This window comes from Castanea sativa, chromosome 8, assembly GCF_040712315.1.
Source record: "Castanea sativa cultivar Marrone di Chiusa Pesio chromosome 8, ASM4071231v1".
NCBI lineage: Eukaryota > Viridiplantae > Streptophyta > Magnoliopsida > Fagales > Fagaceae > Castanea > Castanea sativa.
Window position 1 is genome coordinate 41,488,686 of NC_134020.1, and position 26,038 is coordinate 41,514,723.

The 26,038-nt window shown below is 35.0% G+C and overlaps 2 protein-coding genes across 3 annotated transcripts; one reads left to right on the forward strand and one right to left on the reverse strand.

The window, feature by feature from the left end:
• Positions 1-1,226: 1,226 nt before the first annotated feature.
• LOC142605635 (uncharacterized) lies at positions 1,227-4,319 on the reverse strand. The gene is made up of 3 exons (XM_075777067.1): positions 3,401-4,319; positions 2,523-2,686; positions 1,227-2,419 (listed from the first exon to the last, which is right to left on the reverse strand). The coding sequence occupies exons 1-3, from the start codon at positions 4,017-4,019 to the stop codon at positions 1,325-1,327; spliced, it is 1,878 nt and encodes a 625-aa protein (XP_075633182.1). The 5' UTR covers positions 4,020-4,319; the 3' UTR covers positions 1,227-1,324.
• A 6,695-nt stretch (positions 4,320-11,014) lies between these two features.
• Positions 11,015-23,627, forward strand: LOC142607732 (stomatal closure-related actin-binding protein 1). Of its 2 annotated transcripts, none has more exons than XM_075779337.1 (13): positions 11,015-11,269; positions 12,031-12,335; positions 12,845-12,973; positions 13,379-13,471; positions 14,910-15,050; positions 15,439-15,507; positions 16,051-16,134; positions 17,975-18,155; positions 20,322-20,438; positions 20,844-20,902; positions 22,235-22,369; positions 23,007-23,156; positions 23,260-23,627. In XM_075779337.1, the coding sequence occupies exons 2-13, from the start codon at positions 12,054-12,056 to the stop codon at positions 23,302-23,304; spliced, it is 1,485 nt and encodes a 494-aa protein (XP_075635452.1). In that variant the 5' UTR covers positions 11,015-11,269; positions 12,031-12,053; the 3' UTR covers positions 23,305-23,627. The 2 variants fall into 2 exon arrangements, with proteins under 2 accessions (XP_075635452.1, XP_075635453.1); XM_075779338.1 differs by lacking the exon at positions 11,015-11,269 and adding an exon at positions 11,294-11,418.
• The last annotated feature ends 2,411 nt before the right edge of the window (positions 23,628-26,038 follow it).

A 26,038-nucleotide genomic window follows, 5' to 3' on the forward strand; every position in this document is an offset into this window, starting at 1 on the left:
TTGTTAAGCAGGTTCTGTGAACAAGAGCATTACGTGTCGCAATTTGGCATCCACCCACACATTGACAAAGGTTTGGCATCATGCAAAAAATATAAGGAAATGCATATCACCTTCAACAAAAAATTTTAAAATTAAGCTGATGTTATAAGAATATATCAAACAGTGACCTCAACTGAGAAGCTAATTATGTTCATATCCAATGTTCTACATCCAAAGTATAACATCAAGGGGTAGTAAGCAAGAATGATGTTCTTCCCAAGAGAAGTTAAAGAGGTTCGAGTAAAATTACATGCCAATTGAGAGCAATATAAGATGGCCCTTGTTTTTCTTCAACAAAAAAAGAAAGAGCAAAGAGATCAAAAGATTCAAAACCACTATAAGGAACTCATTCCAAATTTTACACTTTTCCAATAAAATGTATTGTTGAGGTTCATGTTGTATACACAAAATTAGTGACAACTGACAATTCTCATTCTTAGCCAAAAGGCTGAGAAAGGTATCTAGTGACACAACTGAAGACAAAGGGAAACTTGCCACAGCCTTAACCCTGAAGTGTTTGAACACATTGACTTTAAACAAGGGTTTAAACCAATGACTTTCATAACATGACATTTTTTTCACACAATATTCAGATCTAAAATCAGCCCAAATTTGAAATTTTTTGCATTAAACTGAACAAATCTACAAACAAAAAAAAAGTAGGGACAAAAAAAAAGTGAATCCAGCTAGCATCAAAAACATGCGAGAAACATAAAGAGAGAGAGAACCTGAAGGTTGTGAAGCTTGATCTTTTGACGTCGTGCAAGAGGACTCAGTGGCACCTCTGAGCTGAGCATGTTTACCTTTACAAGAGAACTTGGTTTGAGTTTGAGAGGATATTTGATCTGGTTAGGCTTAGAATAAAATTGTAATTTTGAGAAAACATTGAGGGAAACAATAAAAATTAAAAAAAAAATTAAAAAAGGGTCTACGAAACTCAGAATCCCTCCCACTGATATGGGGAATTCAAAAAAGGGGTATCCTAACAGAGGGGCATATATACCCCCACATTCCTCTATACTCCTCTCAGATCTCCCCCATCCAAATACACTGTTGGTGTAGTCCTTATGGACCATATCTACCCTTTGTTGTCCAAGTTGGCCTGGAAGCATGCCTCCATTACAAAATAGTAAAGGTCAAGCAAATAATTTGAAGAGTGCCAATGTTCCAAAATTTGCCAGACTTGATTTGGTTTACATCTAAGATAAAATGGCATTAAAGAATATGAGCAAAATTTTTACAAATAAAATACAAAATATTCCAAATTTAATTGCTGCTACATGTGCTATGACTTGTGACAAACAACAGCTATGCATGAAAAGTCACTATCCACAATCCACATACCCAACTCTTGAAGCCGCTTCTGAATTAAATCTAGAACTATCTCACTAGACCAAAAAACCATCTTCTTTTCACCCCCTAAAGAGGATTGATTGACATTATTGGTACCAATATTCAGGCCAAGGCTTGACTCATCAACCCTTTTAATCCTCACACCCTTCTGCTCCAATAAGTTTGCTGCTACATACACAAAACTCATCCCATCTCTTGATATTGAAGCTTTCCTCGTCAAAGAGTCCACCGTCTCAGCAACCTTGGACATGAAAGCACCAGTCCAGAATTTCTCAGCAGAAGATGAGCTTCTGACATGCATAAGTTCCAATCTTTTCCCAACATAGAAATCAACGGTGGGATCAACGGTTTGAAGAAACAGGTCACTACTGGTGAAAAGCATATTCCCATCCACCATCCAAGAATTATACCTATACTCCAAGCACTTCTTGATGACATAGGCCTTCATTAAAATCTCCTTAATCAGCTCTGCATTAGAATCTTGAGATGTCATTGATTTGTAAGCTCTGACACTATTGAGAAACTTGTCAGCATTAATCACTGGATGTCCCCTTCTTGATAGACCAAGTAGGAAGTCGGATTCAGGGCCCATAAATATGTAGTTCCAAATATTTAGCCTCTCAAAATGACATAGCAAGTTCCTAGTGACCGGCTCTGATACCCCAAAGAGGCTTACCAAAATAATGGTCTTCTGATTCTGCACACCATAAAGAACAGATCCAAGTTCAGCATCGCTTGTTACAACTCTTCCAGGAAGTACTTCTTTGAAACAGAAATCATACCATTTCAGATAACTCAACGGTTGCATTTCCAAAAAATTGAAATCAAGAGAACTTTCATCCAATAAATGAGAATCAGGACCAGCTGTTTTTCCGTAGTTAACACCAGCGTCCCTGTGAGAGACACTAAGCGCTCTCTCATGTAAAAAATTGGTGTAGATATTAAAATAACCACGTGAATGAATAAATTTAATAAACCAAGGAGTCCATATTCTCTCTCCCATCTTCTTGTACCATCCTGTTGTCACCTGCACAAAAATTTTAAAATTTATTCAAGATGTTGTAAATACCAAAAGCCTTCCAAGAAAGATAAAAGTCAACAAAATATGAGTGACATTTAAATTTGATTACCATCCCCTCAAGAAATGGCTTAATTCCTTTTGCCTTGTGAATGTCATACCACAACCTGAACTCTTTCCAAGGTTTGGGAAAGAGAAGCTGGCCCCAAGTGCCAACCAACTGGTACAAGAAAAGCCGTGCATTGTTATCTAATTTTATTTTGTTTCCATGTTTACCTGTAGCCAGCAACCAATTCACTCAGAAGAAATCTTTTTCTTTTTTTTTCAATAAGTAACTCAAGAGGAAATCATAAAAGGATGAAAACTAACAAACCACAAGTTGGGTCTAGGCAAATGCGTAACAAGGGTCACTGGCATAATAGTTATTCATGAAAATACAATAGGGAGCAAACATAGATACAATAGCCCTTTTTGCATGATCAAAAAAAGAAAAGAAAGAATGAGTCAACCAGCACATTGACTTAAATTGAAGGTAACACAAGGCAAGTACTTTCATTTCGACCTTTTTTCAACAATCAAACAATGAAAACCCGACAACTAGGGTGGCTATTTTGTTGCTTGATTGATTATAATGTCACGAATGTGATAGGAATAATCACAATTCTGTGGCTACTCGACAATGAACTTTTGATCAAGTCTCCTTTTATGATAAGATCAGGTATCAAAAGAGTTCCTTGTGAATTGTAATGGGCTAATGAAAGCTAAACCACAATGTCATTTAGAATATATAGGGATATTCTACTTTCTGTCCCATTTTGTTGGACTCATAACTCACAATTCAATAAATTTCAATGTGTTCAGACAAATCATTCACATTACAATCTCTATAAATCTATTATTATGTCCAAGCTAGTTTTCCACAATCCTCTAAATTCTTAGCATTCGAAGCAAAAAAAATTGAAAATTTTCGCATTTAGTAACAAGCGGTACCTGGAACGAACCTAGGTCGCTGCAACGAAGCTCCAAAGATGTACGGACTGTAATTCGAAGCGTTGAAATAGAAATTCACAATCAAGCTCCGAAGAAACCTGTAATAAAGCGGCGACACTTCCAAATCGTCTTCGACCACGAACGCGAACTCGTTATCGGAGCTCGGCCACCACGCCTCCAACCACTGCGCTTGCAACCCGGCATTCCCGGTCCGATAATGCACCAGCTTTTCGCCGAACCTCCACTCGAAATCATCGACGAACTCCAAGATCCGGTGCGAGGATCCCAGATTGCGGTCCAGTTGGAGAGAATCGTTGTTGGTGGAGGCGAAATGGTCAATGTGGATGTGGAGGTGGACTGGATCTGAGAGGTAGTCGGCGGCGGCGAGGGAGCGGAGGCAGCGGGAGAGAGAATCGAGGCGGTTGAATGCGAGGACCTTGATGATGAAAGTGAAATTGGGGGACTTAGGGTTAGGGTTTGGGTTTTTGAGGGAATTGATAAAATTAGGGTTAGGGTTAGGGTTAGAGGTGGAGAAATAGCAGTGGAGGAAGAGGAGGAAGAAGGCGGAGATAAAGAAGAGAAGGAGAAGTGGGAGGAACTGTCTTTTGGGACCCATCATTTCAGAGAAATTCGATGTTCGTCGTCGAACCTTGATAATCGCGTTATTTATTATCAAATTAAGAAATTAATCAATTTTTAGCGTAAACGAGAACGAAACTTAAATCTGTTGTTCGAAACTTTATCATATTTCTGATTGATACTGTGTGTGTGACTGTGAATTGGTTATGAATTTACAGTACAAAGTGACAGAGAGGATGTGCGTGCGCGCGCGTGTGGATATCGCAGACTCTCTGTCTCTCACACGTGCGAAGAGATTGGGTGGGGAAGGAAGAAGACTGGGTGAGGGTGAGGGTGAGGGTGAGGGTGAGTGAGTGAGTGAGTGATGCGAATGTGATGTCAGTTAACAGAATGATTAACGAGCCATCATTATCATTAACTTTTTTTAAAAAAATAATAATAATAAATTTCAAATTTTGAATAAATAAGTTATGATTACTACACTACACCTGGTGCCGATTAAATTATTTAGGACTTAGGGGAGTTGTTGAAAATCTTTTCCATTTTTTAAGAATGGTCTTTTCCATCCATTAATAATTTAAATAAAAATCAAAAGTAACAATGTAGTTAGTTTAATCATAAATATTACCGTTGGTAAGGTACAGCACTCCTTTCCTAAATTGTCCACTGTTTTTTTTTTTCCTTAAAAACTCAATTTTACCCCTCCATTCTAAAGGCCAAACGCACTAAAACCTCAATAACTAGACACATACCGTACAAAATCAATGTTGGTGGTGACCAAACTCTTTATCGGACTTGCCACGCCTCACAGTTCGACGGAATCATCTAAATCTACTTGTCTTGTGCCTTGCTTGAAATGTTGTTATTGCTACCTAACACCTTGTCAGACATACCAGTGGCATCTTTGCCTCTCTCTCTCTTTCTCTTTGACGGAGATAGAGGGAACTCTCTTAAATGTCCTCAGCCTCAAATAAGCTTTTTAATTCTAAAAATAAAATAATATCCATCTATCGAACTCTGAAGATTAAGGGTGTGCCTATAAATGGAAATAGAGAAAAGAAAGAAGAACAAACTATAAAGAAAATGAAGGCTAACTAAAAACTTTTAACAACTTTTACCAATACACTATATGCTTTTTGAAAAGGATTCAGATCTTCTAGAGTTCCTAGGGTACTCTACTTGTAGATTTCATTAAATCCTAACCGTTCTTTAATGATTTAATGGTTTAAATTCTGCCATGTCAGCATTTCATTAATAATATTCTTGAAATAATAAAATAATGTTGAAAACAAAACAATTAAGATTATTATTAATGAAATGCCGATACTTAGAAATACCATTAAATCATTTAAGAGTGGTTAGGATTTAATGAAATCTACTTGGTAGAGTTCCCTAGGAACTCTAGAAGATCTGAATCCTTTTGAAAAACCCCAATTCCAAACGGCACTTATTAAAACTACCACTTTTTCAAAAGATACAATATAAAAAACTCAACCAAACTCATCCTAAATATTATTAACGCGGTGAAATCTAAGTCTACTTAAACTAATTCAAAACATTTTGGTGAAAAATACTTTTGTATTTTTTGTGGTCTTGGTTTTTGAGAAATTTTTTTTTTTTGGTTGATTGTGTAATTACAAATATTTTAGTATTGGGGTTGTGGTCATGGCACCCCTTCCCATATAGTCCATCCTTATTATGCTTATAATTTTAGACCAACATTTGTTAAAATATGATTCTGTGTATGACAAATACGCCCATAATATATACATGTGTGTGTGTGGCAACTAGCAAAGCTCAATTAAGCAATTTGAAAATTTTCATTGGGCACATCTAAATACATTGCAATCCAAGTCTTCTTATCAAATGAACTTCCCAAGATTAACGCAAAACTCTCTTTTACAGCCATCCTAGTTAAAAGTTTGAAATTTATATCATAATTTCATAATATTAATTGAATTGTATTTTGAAAACATGATTTTAAATTAATGTATGCATTAGTGATTACGCGACAATACGTATATATTGGTGAAAGTGTGGACAAAAATTAACCTATATATAACATATGTGAGGTTCCGAGGACCCAATAACCCGAAGACCCGAGGAAAGGAAGGCCGACATGCATTAAGCAAGATGGAGTAAAGGGGTAAGGGAATTTACCCGGAGATACCCGAAGATGAAGTGGCATGGGCACTGCTGACATAAGGGTTGCAAATATCTGAATGTGGCAGGCTAATTTAGAGGGTTGCATTAAATGCCCGGCAACAACTATTCTGGCCGCATTAATTAGAAGATACCAACTCAATCCGCTGCATTAATGTAGATATGACCTGAACAGTGTTGAACGCAAAGCTAGAACTTTGCTCCATTATCGACAGACAGGTGTCAGGTGGAAAAACATAGTAGATTGCAAGGTGTAAGGCCATGATGAAAGGAACAAATGATATAAATAGGAGTCAGGAAACTACGGAAAGGGGATTTTTTTTTTTGTTGAATCCTCTCTACCAAATATATTGTATTTGGACCTTTAGTGAATAAACGAACAACAAAGTCTCAAAGCTGATTTTATGCGTTTTTGGTCCTTACAACATACATTAGAAACTTGTATAGTTTTTTTTTTTTTTTTTTTTTTTTTTTTTGTGGGTGAGAAAGAAGAAACTTATAAACTTTAAAAAAAAAAAATTTTGAAAAAGTGTTATCGTTATTGCAAGAAAACTAGAAAAAAGTAACCACAATAGACAAATTCAAAGAATATTCAGTTACTCGTATGCTTCGTGAACGCATGTTACGCATTAGACAATCATAGATGCTTTTAGTTATTACTATTTTGAGTCTTGGGGGGTTTGTTGACTTTCCTCAGAAGACTAATGTGTATCAACTTTTTTTATTTTAGATTAAGCACTAATATAATCTTTTACAATAACTTACTAGTATGCTTCTAGAAAGTATTAGACTATTATAAATGCTTGTAGCTATTTTAGCTTAAAATAAATGCTCGTAGCTACGGCTACTTTGAGTGTTTTGTTTTATTCTTAAACAAGTAGGGGAGATAGGGGAGATGGATTTGAAGTTATTTATTCGATTGGTTAGTAAGTCAATAATTGGGAAGTGAGATTTTAACTTTATATTTTTCTATTAGAAACACAAAGAAGTTTCAACTAATTGAATTACAAAACTACTAGAACAAATTTTGTTGCATCTACTACGGTCTATAAATAATAAAACCATTTTTAAAAATATATATATAATAAAACAATTTGATTATTCACAATCATGTAACAAGCTCACAACAAATTATATAAACTTTAGCTTGTTATTTTAATCACTAAAATAATATAATCATTGAACATATACCACTTCATATAGCAAAAATTCCACCAGAATAACACCTTTCTTTGTCTAATCATTCTTAAAATATATATAATTGTAAATCACTTTTAATATACATATATATTGTTATACATATAGACACGTGTTATAAAAAAATGGTGCATATAGGTCTATATATATATATATTAGAATACTAAGTATTAACACACACACACGGAGAGAGGGAAGTAGATTTTTTTAAAGAAACTTACAGTGGTGTATACCCAAAAGGGTTTAACTCTTAGATACACAGTACATGCTTTAAACCTTTTTAACTCACGCTTATTTTCCAATGTGAGATTAACCCATTGTTTTTCTTTTAAGAATACTAAGTATTAACACATACATACGGAGAGAGGGGAAAATGTTTGTTAAAAAAAAACTTATAGTAGTGTATATTTAAAAGGGTCGAACTCTTGGATATACAGCACAGACTTTAAACCTCTTTAACTTACACTCATTTTCTAATATGAGATTAACCCACTATTTTTTCTTTTGAGAATACTAAGTATTAACACACACATGGGGAGAGGGAAAGGTCTATATATAAGTTCATAGAAATTATTGAAAATAAATGAGCATTATCACCATATTTATTTTCATAAATATTATTGTAAGGTCCTTGGGCCCAATAATATATGTGGGGTGGCCCAAGAGTATTCTTTGGGCTAGAAGCCCAGTTCGAGGACACTAAATGGTTCGAGGGTGTATGAATGTTAACTCATAAGAAAATACTAGGTAAAAGAAGAGATAATGTGTGAATAAATATGTCCGAGGAAGATCGTGTCATCGGCTATGTGAAACCGAGGTAGGAGAAGGGTTGGTTAATATCCACATGCTATGTTCTAGAAATTCCTATAAGTTAGGGTAGTCACACTACACGTGGAGGATAAGAAGAAGGGCGATGAAATATCTAAGATAAAGTTGTTGCCATCGCCCCCGACCCCATATTGAATGCTCTGCAACTAATATTCTGGCCGCATTAATGAGGAAGTGAGACCTGAGCATCATGGTGGAACTTGGCTCCTATCTCCACAAACTTTAGGGGAGGTGGATGAGACAAGTATCTAAACGAGTAATCTAACCGTGACATGGAGGATGAAGAGGAAATAAATGAGGAAGTATAAAAGAAAGAGGGGACCTTAAGCAAAGGGAGGAGGAAAAAAAGACACGATAGACTTTACGATTCATAATTGTAATCTATATTGGGAAGTAGTAATACAAATTATCCTCGGCTTATATCCGAGGAGAAGATTTCTTTCGTATTCATATAAACAGTTTTTCATGTGTGCCACTGTGATCAAAACCCATCATTCTTTGTTACCTAAATATCATTATAACCTAGATTTCAAGCCCACTTTCTCTACAAATTTCATTGTAAAAAGGCCTCTCAGGCTCATCCCCTTCTAATTGTGGGTCTGGGCCCGAATTGTGTTCTTACAATTATACTTGTTATTATAATGATATGAGTTTCTTTTTTTTTAGTAGAAATAATGATAGGAGTTTCTAGGATTAAAGATTAGAGTTATTTATAATAAAATAACTCTCCATTATATTTGAAATTCCAATTACCAAAAAATTCAATATAAATAAATGGTATAGAAACATTTCAATATATTTGTTAATTAGCATTAAATGCACCAACAAATTCCAACAATTACTTATTCTCGAAAATAGAATTTAACCGTCATTGTAGGCTCCAGTTAGCTCAACTGGTAAAGTCTCTGATGATTATATAAGAGATTTGGGGTTCAATCCCCGCTTACACCAAAAACTGATTGGTGTCTTGGTCTGATGATAAAGAGCTATCATCTGGAGCGGACGCCATAGATTGAAACTCTCTAAAAAAAAAAAAAATTTAACCGTCCTTTTAAAAAATTATTATTTGTATTATATTGATAATACAACAATGTATTTAAACACAATTTAGAACTTAATATATGTACTATAGCTAAGAAATTGTACTTGTTACGCCTCTATCTCTCTCCCCTCCTCCCAATAAATCATATTATAAGAGTTTTGTAATTTTATGTGGCGTTTGGTACGGGGAATCCACATTACTCCTGGCATCTAGATTCCCAGGAATGTAGCTATTCCTATGTTTGGTTTCATTGGGAGATTCCCAGGAATGTGAGATGATAATGTTTGGTATATTCCCAGGAATCTTAAATGAATTATTTGTTTTTCCCATTTTGTCCTTATATTTGAATGTGAAGTACCAAGCCCATTAAAAAAAATCTTCCTTTAAATAAATAATGAAAAAATATATATAAACTATTAATTAGTCCTTTAAAAAAAATCTTACTCTAAATAGATAGATAAAAAACATTATATAAACTATCAATTAGCAACACATTCATTAAAACTGTGATCTAACATTTCAAAATGATAAGAATAATACAAAAATAACTATTAACAGAGTTATTTATCCTGTTTATGTTGTTTTGGCGGGAAAAGATAAAGACAAGAGAGAAGATATTGATAATTTGTTTTATAGTTTATCTTAATTGCTTAAATGATAAGGAAAAATGGTTAAAATTGTCAATTTATAAAAAATACAATTTATTTTAAGTTTGGGAATCTGGATTCCCACCTGTTTTAAAGGGAATCCACATTCCTACTGAGAGGGGTTTAAGGATTCTCCTGACATCTGATTCCCTAGCGTAATTTGCAACCAAACATGGGAATCTTTTAACATTCCTAGGAATCCTAAAACATTACCCCATACCAAACGCCACCTAATAGTACCATTGGATCTTTCTCATTTGGAGAACTTAAGTTGGAATTTCTTTCCCCATTTGTTGCAAAATGAATCATTAAGATAAAACTCTCCTGAAAAAGAAAAAAAGAAAAAGAGAAGTGAGTCATCTTAATTTTTCAATGTACAAGTTTCAATGTCCAAATTTTGTTCAAATCTTGAAGTAGACCAAATATAAAAAAACAGCTCAAATCTAATTTTCTGTATCAAAATAATGTTTAGTTAGCCGGCCCAAACATAAAATAAAATAAAACCCATAACCTTTGAATTAAAAAAAAAAAATTATAATCAAACACAACAATTCATTTATCAAACAAAAAAAATTGAAAAAATCAAAATCAAACTGTTTCCTGTCCTTCATGCTTCAGCACCCGTCCGTGTCAAACTTCCAGCTATTGTTATAACGACTTTGGTCAACCATAATTTCCACCAAATGCTAGAAAGAAATAAAAAACCCAAAAGTTGTAGTCAACCACAAATCGAGGGCAATCTAGTCAATTCAAAACAAAATAAAAAAGATTAAGGGCAACAATTTTTACCGAAACTTGCTTACGTGTTAAGACGTGAATAATAGAGTAAAAATAGTGGGTATATAACTCCACTGTTTAGGGCTCAACATAGGAATAAGCTATAGTAAAAGTTGTGACAAAAGTTGTAGCGGTAATACTTAAACAAAAATCTAGGATTTCTCAAAAAAACAAAAATCTAAGAGAAAGAAAAAAAAGAAAAAAGAAGAAGAGAAACATAAACGCAAACACAGGAAAAAAGGGATAGAACAACACGCGGGGACCGCCAAAGAGGTTTAAGTTTAAAGCACAAGCATGAGTCATGACACAACACAGTATCCAATTATAAAGTTTTTCAACTCAAACTAGCTCCAATAAAAAACAAATCGCAACCAATTTTTTTTTTTTACTGTTGCTACTAAAACCGTAACATAAGAGGACGGCTTTACCTTCTCTCTCTCTCTCTTCCTTGCTTTTTGAAAAGCAACACCACCATATTTCTTTGCATATTCTCTCTCACAAAACTCTCTCTCTCTCTCTGTCTCTTTCATTGTCACAGGCAAAGGTTATTGGATAATCAAGTTGAAGCTACTAGGCTTGCATCTGATCCAAGAATCTATTATAGCCTTACACAGTTAAATGTTTTTGTGATGATCTGTAAGTCCAAGTCTCCCTTTTTGTCTCCATTGTTAACTTTTCTCTGTTTCTCTTTTTTATAAAAGTTGAGGGAAAAAAAAGGGAATTCTATGAACTAGGGTTTTGCTTCTGTTGTCTTAGCCCTTGTTTTTACTTCTAAGCTGTATTTGGTAATTGCATTTGGTCTTATTTTTTTCTTTTCTTTTGTGTGTATTTTAATCTAGTTTATCATGGCTATGTGAATACTATGTTTTTAAAAAAAAAAAAAAAAATTATTTTATATGTAATTGTTTGAGTTAGCGATGATCAGTGTGAGTGTCTTGAAAATAAAAATTGCTTTGTTTTGATTTCAGTGGTGAAATTAGGAAAAAGGTATTGAATTTGGGCTTTCTTGGTTCTGTTTGTTTGTTTGGGTTCTGGTTTTTGCTGTTACTAACTGTTTGGTTTCCTAGAAGACAATGGAAAAAATGAGAAGGATATGAAAATGATGAGCTTTTTTAGAAATGGTTAAACTCCTCAACTAAGCTGTGATATAAAGGTTTTTCCTTTTTTTTTTTTTGTGCAATTTTTATATATTTTAAAATTTTAAAGCGATTCATTTCTTCCATTTCCTGGGTTTTTCATACTGACCAAGCAGATGAATTTTAGAAATTGACTATGTAATTGAAGCAATATGGTTGGCAGACTCTAATCCACTATTGTGATGAGGTTGACAGGCCTTTTTTTAGACTTGTTTTGTGGTTAATTCGTTTCCATTAAGCTTAGCTTTTGGTGATTTGCAGTGTAGGTGGTCTGAATTGAAATAATGACGAGGGTGACTCGTGATTTTGGTGACACCATGCAAAAAGATGCGGTTCCCGCAGTATCTGCTGATGTGATGTTTAATTCCAGTCGGTTTCCGAATTACAAAATCGGAGCTAACAATCAGATAGTGGATGCAACGGATGACCCCAAAGTGCTATCCATGAAGGAGGTTGTTGCCCGGGAGACTGCACAACTGTTGGAACAGCAGAAACGCCTCTCAGTTCGAGACCTTGCTAGTAAATTTGAGAAGGGGTTGGCTGCTGCTGCTAAGTTGTCTGAAGAGGTTAAGCTTTTTCTAAATTTTGTTTGTTTCTGCTAATCTCAGAAATTACAAACGGCTTCGATTGTACCAGACTTGTTCATAGCGGTAGAATTTTGTTTCATTCACATAATTTTCAATGTTTATTATTATTATTTTTTGGGAGCTTCTGGTCACTGAGGAGACTAAGGAAAGTTATGGAAATTGTTTCTTGAAACTTATGATATCTTCTATTAAAGTTTTGGAAGGTTAATAAACCCATTTCTGATATGTCAATTAGTGGGTATTAAGCTCTGTTGTTAGGAGAGTTTGTCTTTCTTAATTCAATTGTTGAAGAATCCTAGATGCAAAGAATTTATATTTTCTCTTTTGATATATAGTAAAGGGCATAAATAACTGGTTTAATGCGTGTTTTGTATTATATAAGCAATGTTTCTCTCTTCTCCTTTTTTTTTTCCCCAACTGCAAGAAACTTCAAAGAAGTGTGGATGATATTGATAACCAAATAATAAGCAGTCATTTGTGGACTTCAGGCTAGACTAAGAGAGGCAGCTTCGTTGGAAAAACATGTTCTTTTGAAGAAGCTTAGAGATGCACTGGAGTCCTTGAAAGGGCGTGTGGCAGGTAGAAACAAGGATGATGTAGAGGAAGCTATTTGTATGGTTAGTTTTCTATATTGTTCTCTTTTTATTGAATTTGTTCCTTTCAGCATTCCTATGCCACCTATCATTCATGATTCTTTGAGTTCCTGATTTCAAAAGTAATTTTATATAAGAAACTGCAAAAAGAGGAAAGAGCCATAAAAATTTTCCTTTTGCCTTCAACCCTTAAAAACCATAGTCGTTTCTTGCATCTCTGAAGACAAACAATAAGTATTTAAATTCCAACCAATGGCCTTGTAGCTTGGTGTTACTTATTAAAGGAGGTCTAGGGTTCAAATATGGTGTTTGAGGGGTGGGTGTTGGTTTCCCTCATTGTTTAGCCAATGGTCTTTTAGATCAATTGAAATCTCCTCTCTTTATAAGTGAAGCAAATAATGACTACCAAACTATTTTCACTTCCTGCAGGTGGAAGCTTTAGCAGTACAGCTGACTCAAAGGGAAGGGGAGTTAATACAAGAAAAGGCTGAAGTTAAGAAGCTAGCAAATTTTCTTAAGCAGGTGATCTGAATTGCTTAGTAGAAGTTGGGTAATTTGACATTTGTCTGTGTTGTGTATTTTTATAAGCAAATTCTTTTAATCACTAATTTTAGTCAGATACATCTTAATGACTTAAGTAAATGATAAATCTAATAAATTATAAGTTTAATGCTTGTGTGGAGTTAATTTTCTGTTTGTTAATTAGGTTGTGAGTTTGTTATTCATGTAAAACTATAATGAACTAGTTATGATGTTGTTTTGATGACTACTATCACATATCAAATCCTCTGGAAGTTTGTTTGGGACTGAGCCCATCCAATTCCTAAATGGTATTTCCTCCAAGCGTCTTAGAGTTTATAGTGTTTTTTTTAATAGAAGTCTTGGCTGACTAGGTATTTTATTTTATTTTGGGTAGATAAGTAATTTTTGGCCTCAAGGGAAGGTGAGGGGAGATTCAAACTAGCGAGCAGTGACTTTTTCTTAATGAGGTGTGGTCCCTAGTTTTGGCTGATTAGTTTTTTCAGTTCACAAGTAGTTATTGCTATGGTATTGGAGGATGATGTACCCATTTGTGGGAGCTTTGTGTTTGTCTTGAAGTGGAGTACATATATCACTTTTGATACTAACACCTTCTTCAATATCATCCATGTATGGCCTCTAGTGATCTAATTGTTGGGTTCAAATATTTTTAAAATGTGATAGGAATGTGTTTTTTTTATATTTTTGTTTTCTTTAAATCTCAGCAACTTTGATCTGTACTACCCTATCCTGGAAGGTTGAGGAAGCACCCATCAGATGCGTACAAGAAAAAAAGATTTTATATTAATGTTAGGTCATGTTTGGTACATTGGAATGGTGATTACATGAGAATGGGAGTAAGTAAAGGAATGCAAGAAGCTGTAATGGAATAACAATTCCTATTTATCTGTTTGGTGATAATATACGAAGAGAACCTTGAATCTTTATTTCATAATTTAGTACAACATGAGAAGATGATGGAATAGTATCATATTCCAATTCAAATTTCGTAAAATGCCCAAATAAAATTATATTTGCACTCTTTGTGGGTTTCGCATAATATTCAATTATGGACAAATTAAACAATTGTATAATTGATGTTATTGTGCTTTTTTCAAAAATTACTATCTCACAAACACAAACCATTTCTATTTCATTATTGCTTTTAACAGATACACCTCACAAGGCCTTCTTTAGAACTCCCCCACCCTCTTTTGAACTATTTAATCCAGTTTGGTGACTTCATTCTAGCCTTGAGCTCCTTGATACGGTTCCAAAAACCTGCGTTATTTTTCTAATATAATTTATTTTGTAATTTGCGCTAGTTTTGTGTTACTTGAAATGTTTGCTCTTATATGTTTATATTTTATCTGAAGAAAAATATTTGTAGTCCTCTACCTTTTCACATTTTCCTACTTTAACTGTTTATATCCATTTATAGGCATCAGAAGATGCTAAGAAACTTGTTGATGAGGAAAGAGCTTTTGCTCGTGCTGAAATAGAAAATGCCAGAGCAGCAGTTCAGAGAGTGGAAGAGGCGCTTCAGGAACATGAACGAACGTCTAGGGCCTCTGGGAAGCAGGTATGTGTTATTACTTTTTTTTTTCTTTGGTAGGTTTGTGTTATTACTGTATTTTTTAGAGCACTTGATCATGACTGTAATGATGCAGTATTCAGGCCTTTTTTAATTTGAAAATGTTCGGACGCACCCAGTTTTACAGTGTATATGCACGCGTGTCCTTTGTTTTGTAAGCTATTGCAATACTTTTTTATGTTTGGATCTGGATGGGTGATTAAATTGATTTGTCAGAGGATATAGGAAGATAGTTGCATTGTGGTTTATGTCTTGATGCTGGTGTCTAGTGTTTGATTATTGTATGCATAATAATCAGTGCATGTTTAATACAGAACACCATCTTTATTCTATATTCTGTACTTTTTAAGTAATATCTTTTATTTGGTTCCTTTAGGATGTGGAAGAACTGATGAAGGAGGTTCAAGAGGCTAGACGAATTATCATGCTGCATCAGCCAAGCAAGGTATTTGTTAGCCTTTGGTCTTAAATCTGTCGCTTATTATAAACTCAAGAATTCCCTTGTGAATATTCCCTCCGCGTGCTTTGTACTAGCAATTAAGTTGAACTTATTGTTAAGAGCTTTAGTTTTTGGGAGATCTACATGAAATTCATTTCCTGTTGTCATTAGAACCGTATTAGACATCAACCCAGCCAAGAGGCTGGTCATGGATTTCCCAGCAAATTTGTCATCTGATAGTTGAATAGCTGGTCTTATATCTGGTGTTACAGATATAACGTTCTAGCAAAGACCAGCTATTCAACTATCAGATGACAATTGCTCGTGTATAACTCTGTCAGTGAATTATTATAGGTATCCATTAAAGTTGAACTCTCCTGAGTATGTTTAATTTGTTGCAATTTAAATATAAGTGGTCACATTTCAAGCCATGTGGTGAATTAGAACACTTTTATTTCTATTTTACTTTCATACTTCTGTTTTGATTTTAAAATGTATTGATTGGATGCTCTTTTGTTGATTAATGAGTGAATCATAATTAATTTGTAGGTTATGGACATGGAACTTGAGCTTCGAGCATTGAGGACACAGCTTGCAGAGAAGTCTAAGCATTCTCTTAGGCTTCAGAAAGAGGTTTGTTTATTATTTTACACCATGTTTGCAGGATTTGATATAACCTTCATGGGCTTCCCATGTATTCTTGGCTCAATAACGTGTTAATATATGCCTAATATATTGGTGGCACATTGTTTTTCTGCATTATCCATGTGTGAAGTAGTCACGGTTTTGCCTTTGTAGTTTTCCTCCATCAATTTTTTTATTGCTTTAAGTTTTCTATTTATTTTGTCTGTATTTAGAGTGCTCTGTTACTTGCAAAAAATTTATTAGTGTTGTATTGTTTAGCATATCTATTTTATAGGGGTTTTGAATAATTTGTTTTGGGAAGTTGTTTGAATTTTTTGAGGGAGCCAAGTGCATGCATCTCTGGAAGCAACGAGTATTAAAGCTAGTTGATCTTTTAGTATGAGCATATGGTAGTCTGCAGTTAATTGGGTTCTTAAGTTAAAAGCTTGAAGCAATCCGTTTATCCTTAAAAAAAAAAATAAATTATTATAATGGGGTGGAGGGTGTGGTCATGGGTTTGAGATCCACTGGGTGCATGCGTACATTACCAATAAAAAAAACCTTTGTTTTTGCATAAGGAATTGCAATTTTTGTTAATAGGAACAATCATTTATCCTAATGGAAGATTGTGGTGGCATATATGATTCCTGTCTTCCATGCTCTCACGCTCAATAACCATTTATGTTAATGGATATTAATTATTCAATCTGAGCAAATGGCATTTTTTTCCTTTCTCTGTCTCTCCTTTTCTCACACATGGAGATGCATATACAATACATAGGCATGCCAGAATTTTATATTATTTTAAATGCTTCTAGTACTGTTTTGAAGACGGGTGACATTTGTTTGTACATATATTCTGCTTCATTTTTCTAATGAAGTAGTCTTCTCTTAATACAAGTTTTCTTACCTATCAAAAAAAGAAAAAGAAAAAGACAAGGGTGACATATGCTAATAGGGTGTGCACCAGTCCCTCTTAAATATCCCCCATAACTCTAACGTTGTCTTTAGTCCCCTTTGTCTTATCAAACTTAATATTTCCGCCTGCCAATAATGTGTATTGAAGATCTTTCTGGGGTAAATGATAAGTTTATTGAATAAATTCATTTTCATCATTGCAAAAACTTAGGTCAAGGTAGTATTGTATTTAGACAACACACGATGATTTATATGCATCTGAATCTATCATATTATTTATGCTAGACTTCCTTTGTGATGTCATGACTGATGTAGTGTGCGTTTGAATACCGCTTATTTTGCTGAAAACGGAAGACAATAAAAAAGATATTTTCCGGTTACTGTTCACTACTGTTTTGCACTGTTCATTTTCCTATTTGCACTGTTCATGTCCCATGAACAGTGCAAGAGGCGCTGAGCTGAAGAAAGAAAAAAGAAAAAGAAGAAAGCAGATGCAAACGTGAGATGTGGACTCGCAAACCAAATGGACTTGTAGTGGAGTTTCTAGATGATTGTTATTTTCTCTACTCTCAATAAATTCTTCAAAACACCAAAAGGGCATGATAGTGAAATCTCTGGCCTAGGTTTGCTTAGTACTTTTCCTATTTCTCAAGGCTTTCCTATTAGTATTTGATGTGTCATTGGGTTTCACACAGCAAGAAATGATAGAATATTATTGTTGTTTGTAGGGATTTGCTGGTGAATTGTTTCTGTTACTATTTATATTTACTCTTTGTGGTGAATGTGTATGTGGTTTTCTGATGTAACCTTTGCTTTGCTTTGCTTTACTTTATGTGGTGTGCTATATAAATAATTGTATATTGTATGGAAATGTAGCTTTTGTTCCTAAATTTTTTATGCTCTTTAATTTCCATTCCTCATATCTGTTCAGCTGGCAAAGAGCAAGAGGGTTGTGGAGAACGGTTCCCAGTCATTTGAATTAGATGGGCATGAAGCTTTAGGTTCATACTTGCGGATTCAACCTTGCTCTGACAATGCTCCAGAAATTTCTAAATGTTCGATTCAGTGGTATCGTGTGTCATCAGAAGGCGGCAAAAAAGAACTTATATCAGGTATATATGCAGTAATATTTGCTGCTTTGCATTTTATGGACTTTAGTGCTGTCTTTTGAGAATAGATTACCATAGCAATTGCACTCTTGTGCTATTCTCTAAATGCAAACATCTCTGTGTAAGAGATTATGCTCCCTCTCTGAATTCTTTTTCCTTTTTCAGACATATTTAGTGGCTAAATCCTTGACTTGTTATTCAGAATGTAAGATTGGAATAATTACATAGAGAATCAGAGAATGTAATATAGTCATGGAAGGTGTTGGGCACATGGTCCCCAAAGAATATAAAATAAAATTTTGATTTAAATGGAAAAAAAAACCAGAAATTCAATGGGACCTTTAAATGCAAACCAGCACTGCCCTACAGGCCTATTCCCTTTGTACCCTCTCTCTCTCCATATATTAGCAGCTTCATCCTGGGTGTGGAAGTGCCCATTCCATTAATCTTGCCTGCTCAGCTCAATCAACGGGAGGAACGAGAACAGCCACTATAGAGCTCAGCCTTGGTGGTACTAGATAGGGAGGACAGGTAGGAATTCATACCTTCTTGGGACTCAATGGACTACAAGAACGCTGGGGTTGGTGTCAAGGAGAACATATCAGCTCCTACCCAATTTGCCATCCTTGCCACCTCTATCTATTAGTAAAGCTTGAACCACTTCAGAAGCAAATTGTTGTGTTAATCAATTAATATCATGAAAATTCCTGTGCTTTTTTCCTTTGTCTATCTTGCAACCAGGGGAGTGGTCACGTCCATTATGTCCTCTCTTATTCCAAACATGCAGTATTTAAAGACATAGCAGTATTTTCTTAGGATAGCCTGACACCCTCTGCTTACCTTCCAAAAGCTGAACATCATCCACTGGCTTGAAACTGGTTAAAATGACCTTTCTTTATGGTACTCAAATTCTATTTGTGAGTGCTTCTTGAAATTCAGCAGTAAGCTTCACCTGAAGTGGTTTGCTTACTTCTTGAGCGATAGTTTTACGATCTTGGCTGGCAGCTTGCTGGGAGTAGGGACATCCAAGCTTGACCAACAAGTTGCTGTTGGGATCATTGAACTATCACTCGAGAGGGCAAGATTTCTCATCCGTCTGTCAAGAGACCTATTTTGGCTGCTGACTATTGCTTTGTGTTGATTCCAATCACTACGTATTTTATATATATATATATATATGTGGATCAGGATCAAGTTAAACTTGATTTAAGTTTTTTCTTAATGGTACACCACTTAGTAACTTTTTATTAGATTAATATTATAAAAATCGCACTGTTAGATTACATATTTCTATGTTCTTAACAAGCATGCCAACTTATGTATCAATTAATTGTTATTTACTACTTAATTAAAAAATTCATGTTTTGTATATAGTTTTTAAATTTCGAAAATAATTAGAATTTACATTCTGTAGATGAGATTCCACCCCCCCCCCCCCTAATGTATGATGTTGGGTATAAGGAGACAATTTGCCCGTTTGGATCCCCGTTTTACAGGTTGCGTTTGCGTTTTTTTTTTTTTTTTTTTTTTTTTAAAAGACCAGCGCTTGGTGCACTGTTAAAGGGCCATGAACAGTGCACCAAGGCATATAAACAGTAAAAAAAGAGTGAACAGTGTTTTTTTACACATTAAAAAATTATTTTGCTACAGTGTTTTCAGTTTCCAGTTTTCAGTTTTCAGCAATAAGTTCTATCCAAACGGACTCAATGTGATCCAAAGGTGGGTTTTTAAAAAACATATAGCTAATAAGCAGTGTAATATTGACATAACTTACGGCAAGTATAACTTAAACCCAACTATATATATGCACACACACACACGAGCCTGACACTGGGCCTATGATCATCTGTCATTGATAAGCCAATATTTGCAAGTTCTTTTTGTATGTACTTGTTTCATTATATATCTATTGGTTGGGTTAACACGTCATATTCTTAGAATTACTTTCTATATATTTGTGGTCAGTTATCGTGGGTTTCACATAATAATCACTTACCCTTTTGTACCCAAATCAACTGTTGTTTTTAAAATGGAAAATTTGTTAATGATGGTAATTGTGTTGCCTACATTGTTCTAAGATATCGAATCAGATGCATAGAGTTGCAAAATTGAGTACTTCTTTTGTCCAATCTTTGTATGTTTCTGATTTAACTTTCCGTCATGCCTCAGGAGCTACCAAATCAGTTTATGCTCCTGAACCTTTTGATGTTGGGAGAATTTTGCAAGCCGATATTGTTTTGGAAGGACAACAAATCACATTGACAACCGCAGGTCCCATTGATCCAGGTCTTGTACTGATCTTGACTCTCCATAGTTTTTTTTTTTTTTTTGAGTTTGATTATCAATTTGTGAGGTTTCAATCTCTTCCTTCATTCAAAAATTTTATTTTAATTTTATAATAATGATTAAATTAATATTTTTTTTTGTATTAGTTTAAGTTTTTGGGAATAGTAGTAGTTTCTCATGGAATAAGAGCTGTTAGTCTTGAGTTCCAACTTCCAACCTTGTCTCTATTTGTCTTGCATTTAAAAAACTACAAATTTCACATGTTGGGCTCCACTTGGTTAGGTATAATGTTAGAATAATGACTAAATGATTAAATTAACACTTTCTTATCAGCTTAAGCTTTTGGGACTAGCAGTTGTTTGTCAAATCTAAATTTGTGTAATTATGTTGTATTTTCTCATGCAGCTGCTGGTTTGGGAAGCCATGTGGAGGCACTTGTGCGAAGGCACGACATTGAATTCAATGTATGCTGTCCTAGTTCTATTCAAATTTATTTTCCTGTACATAGCTACTTATATGTCAGCTTCAATGTCAACATATTGATATATATTGTCAAAACCTTTAAAGTTCTTTTATATTGGGTGGTGTGCATCATTTTCATGGTGATCTTGATGATACTCTGTCCACCATTCTATTTATAGTGTGTGCAGTTGGTCAACTTTTATGCTGTCAAATATCATGAGTAGGTCTCAAAGGGAATTTAAAAAAAACTAGAGTCAATGTTATTGAAATTTGAAACAAATAATTACAAAGGGGATATTATGGAGTATACCAGCTACTCATAAGTTTCCCTTCAAATGAAGGACACAATGACTATGAAATCACATAAGTTCGAAGGTCTACACCCTTACAAAGAAGCCCAATTGAATATGATCCTAACAAGCCTGGATTTCAACCTCTCACAACTCATGCTTACAACTTCTTTTTGAAGCATATAGTTCACAGAGCTCATGACTTGTTGATTACATCATGCTCATAGCTTGTCAATTCCTGCATGGTTTGAACGCATATCTAGATCAAGGCCCTAAAAATATAGTGTTTGCCTGCTGATTATACACTTTTTTAAAGCCTGAAAATCTTTATATAAAAAAAAAAAACTATGTACAAGGTCACATAAAGCAATTCAGATGCTTGCCTTGGGGTAAAGCAATAAGGAAATATCTTTAGGCTTTATAAATTAAATGGTGTTCTCCTCTGGCCTACTCTTTATGAACCAAGTTTATTTGAGAGGTGCATCTTTGCACTTTTTAGACATGATTTTTCTCTTTGCACTTTTTATTCATGATTTTTCTTTCCTCCAAGCAACTATTCATGTTGCCTTTACTACAATGAAGACCATATTTTGGGAATGAAGTAGAGGACTAACAAAGAGGAATGGAGGGAGTATACATTAAAAAGCAACGCTATGATGTTACCTCACTATTACATAGCTCTATTTGATAGATTTATTTACCTTATTTGATTATGTATTTGTTGAACTGCTTATCACTCTATATGGTGTACCTATCAGAACCCTTCATAGAATGAGGCAGTGTGCAGCACCTTGAGTTATCTGGATCCGAGTTATGATGTACAAGATTGGTGTGCAACTAACTGACAGCACAGGATCATTTAGATTTATTGAAAGTGTTTCCATCTTGCATGTTTATATAACATGAGTAATGTCATTGTTTCATGTCTAAATCTTTTGATGTTTAGATTTTCTATATATCTGAATATTGTGGAAAAGATTTGAGTCTAGTTTTAGAACCTGTAGATCTGCTGTCTGTTTTGACATTGTTTATCACACTTTGCAGGTGGTTGTTACCCAGATGAATGGTGTAAATCACCCGTCAGAATCAATTCATGTGCTTCATGTGGGAAGGATGAGGATAAAGCTTCGTAAAGGAAAGACAACAATTGCTAAAGAGTACTACTCCACTTCAATGCAGGTATAGCAGATTTCAAATTTGTTTTCTCTGTTAATACAAGGGCCAAGAGTGATGTAACATGCATTTCCTGTCACTCATTCTCTAGATATTGTTTAAGCATTTGATTTATCAAAAAAGAAAAGATGTATTTGAGGGCTCAAATAAAATGGAAAATTTTGATTTTTCCTTTTCTTGTGAGTGTATTGGACGAAATTGAAGGATGTCTAGGAAAGTATAATTACAAAGTTCATGAGTGGTGGTCCTTTGTATTCTCCATGTTCAGAGTTCAGTGGGTAGTGCCTGAAAGAGTTGCGGATCTTCTGTTTGGGTGGGGGAACTGGTTTGGTAAATATGTAGTTCTTTTACTTGGAAATAGTTCCCCTATGCTTGATGTGAGTAGCATCGAGAGAGAGGAGCAACTGGACTTTTTAAGGAAGCGGAGACCTTGGTTGTCGAGCTGAAATCGGTGTTCTTGAGATCATTATTTGAGTGGTCTTGTATTCTTGGCAATAATGATATGAAGTCTATTGTAGACTAGATTCTCTTTCATTTTGAATGGAACTTTTTTATTGTGTTGAAGAACTCAAAACATCTTTTCTTTTGTTTTGATGTGTCACAAATTTTGTTGGTTATTTCTGACACTGTTTTTCTGCTCTAGCTCTGTGGAGTTAGAGGAGGTGGGAATGCCGCAGCACAGGCACTGTTTTGGCAAGCAAAAAAAGGGCTGTCTTTTGTAGTAGCTTTTGAATCAGAGAGAGAGAGAAATGCAGCCATTATGCTGGCTAGGAGGTTTGCTTTTGACTGCAATGTATGTGTTCTCAATGGCCTATGTTAAAACTTCTTACTAGCAATTAAGTCTCTATTCTTTTTTTCTTGCTTGTGTTATTGATTCCAAACACTTAAAATGTCAGATCATGCTAGCTGGCCCAGACGACAGAGCTCCTTTAGGAACCTAATGGACCTCCATTGATATCTTACTTTTGCTAAATGTAATTAATTTGAGTTTCCCACATATCATGTATTATAAGTTTGTAATGGTAGAGATGGCTTTGTATAATTGTGATATGGTGTTCCACATTTTTTTTACCTCGATTCTTTTTACCATTTTGTTTTCCAACATCAAGGCAATTTTTTATTTGCCTTTTTGTCCTGAGTGTTAACAGAATTTCCCGCTTGCATTTGGCGGAATGGTTGCAGCTCATTGTAAATCTGTAAAACATTACTTGAGGTTTTGAATGATTGATATATTTGATGACTGGTTCATGATTGATGATTGCTATTGGGGTTCTATATGCAGCATTTTTCACTGAAGACACTGCAGCTCATTTTTATTACACGTTTAGTTGCCATCTGGACAAGGAAATGGAATGGAACAATTTGCAACTTTGTTGTTTATGGATTAATATGACAGTTCATTATATTTATATTACATTTCTCTTTGATGATGCCTTATTCAACACTTCAATCTATGTACACTATAATAGTAAAATAATCTAATTATGTTGGTGGTTGCACGTGTTGGATGCACCAGGATGGGGATGGGAATGTTTATGCGTTTTAAGGTTGCGAAGTTTTACTGAAAAATGGGGGAAAGATACAAGGGAGGCATGCATAGAAACTGTAAAAAAAAAAACTGGTGTCTAAAATTCAAAAGTAATGAGAATGAAGGTTTCCTAAAGCTTTTGCCAATTAGTCATATACTAGGGCTCTTAAGATCATATAGGTTTAGTGTCCGTTTGAGAACAACTTATTTAATTTTTTATTGAAAACTTTTTACCGAAAGTGTACTAAATATGCTTATATTTTGAAATTTTTTTGAAAATGTGAAAAAAAAAGCGGAAAAAAAAGAAGTTTTAAAAAATTGTACAAAAAAACTAAAAACTAAAAGTTGAGCTTATAAGTTGAGGCCAAACAATTTCTTAGACTGAATTAAAATTGAGCCAACACCGCTGAATGAGAGTGCAGCTATATCTCTCTTCAAAGCATCCACAAGAGACCAGGGATGACCTTTGTCATCCTAGAAATGTTGGTGGCTTGGGTTTCAAAAAAAACAAAAAACACAAACTATGCTTTGTTGGCCAAGTTGGCGTGGATGATAGCATCCAATAGATAGTCTATGTATGAGGATCCTCAGAACAAAGTATAAGGTCAAGGATGACTGGCTACAGCCAGAAGCAACTAGACATGCATCCCCCATTTGGAAGGCCATTGAGAAAGCAAGAGCAATTGTGAGGAAGGGAGCCTGTTTCCTAATCAGTGATGGCGAGTCAGTAGATGTTTGGCGGGACTCGTGGGGGCCTTGGATTCAAAAAAATTTCCCATCACCAAGGGTTGAATCCTATGCTCAATCTCCTATGAAGGTTTCCTAACTGATTGACCAATGAGCTACATACGTGGAAGAATTCTCTGGTTAGGGATATGTTCAATCCCACTTCTGCCCAAGCCATTTTATCCACCCCCATCCCATCTAGGCCTAAACCAGACAGACTTTTGTGGATCCTTGACTCAAAAGGTTTGTTCTTGGTAAAATCTGCTAACAAAGAGCTACTGCAAACTCCTCCTCCACAAGCTTCATCAATGTGAACTAGTCAAAGCTTTAAAAGATCAGAGGTTCAGAAAGGATTAAAATGTTCTTTTAGAGAGTAGCGGTTAATGCCCTTCCCATAAGAGAAAACCTTATAGGTCGCATGGACATACCAGATTCCGCATGTGTTCTTTGTAACATGGAGGTAGAATCAGCCCTTCATCTCTTCTTTAGATGCCCAATAGCCAGAGCTATTTGGTTTGTAGCTTGCTGGGGGTTTAAGTCAGATTAATTAGGCTCCACCAACGACATCATTAAACTTATCTTGGACCCTCCAACAGGCCTATGTCAAGCTCAGGACTCCTAGCTCGTTTCACTCAACATGGCGTTCACCCTAGAAGAGATATGGCATACTCGAAATGTGGTGCTCCATCTTAAAGGATCAGTTGACCTGCAGGCATCCATTGATAAAATTGGTACAAGGCTAAAGGAATGCTCACTGGTCTTCTCCCATCCTGAAGCCCACAATGTCTGCTCATTCAAATGTTAGTTGGTCCTCTCCTCCTATAGGCACTATCAAAGTAAACGTCGGTACGGCCGTATCTCTGTCCAACATGGCTTTGGCAGTTGTTGCTAGGAATGAACATGGAGCTGTGCTCAAGGTTTGGGCCAAGATAATGCCAAAGTTCTCCCCCCTTGTTGCTGAAACTGAAGCGATTCTATGGGCATTGTAGCTTGCTAAAGGAGAACTCTGGAGCAATATCCTTTGTTGAAAGTGATTCAAAGTACAGCATCGATGCCATCCTTGACAACACGGGTTGCCCTTTAGGGACCATATCTGCCCTTCTCTTAGAGCATCCACATCAGTCCCTCTATTTTACACATCTATTTTTACACTAAAAACCTACTTTTTTATATTTTACACATTCATTTTTACAAAATACCCATATTAGTTCATCTATTCTACCAATCTTTTAATTAAATAATCAACACTCTCACAATTTTTTATTATTTCTCCTAACAACTTTTACAAAACGCGCGCTCTCTCTCTCCTTTCTCATTTCTGATTTTTTTTTCTCTCTCTTCTTTCTCATTTTTGATTCTTTTCTCTCTCGCTCTCTCTCTCTCTCCTTTCTCCTTTCTGATTTTTTTCTCTCTCTCTCTCT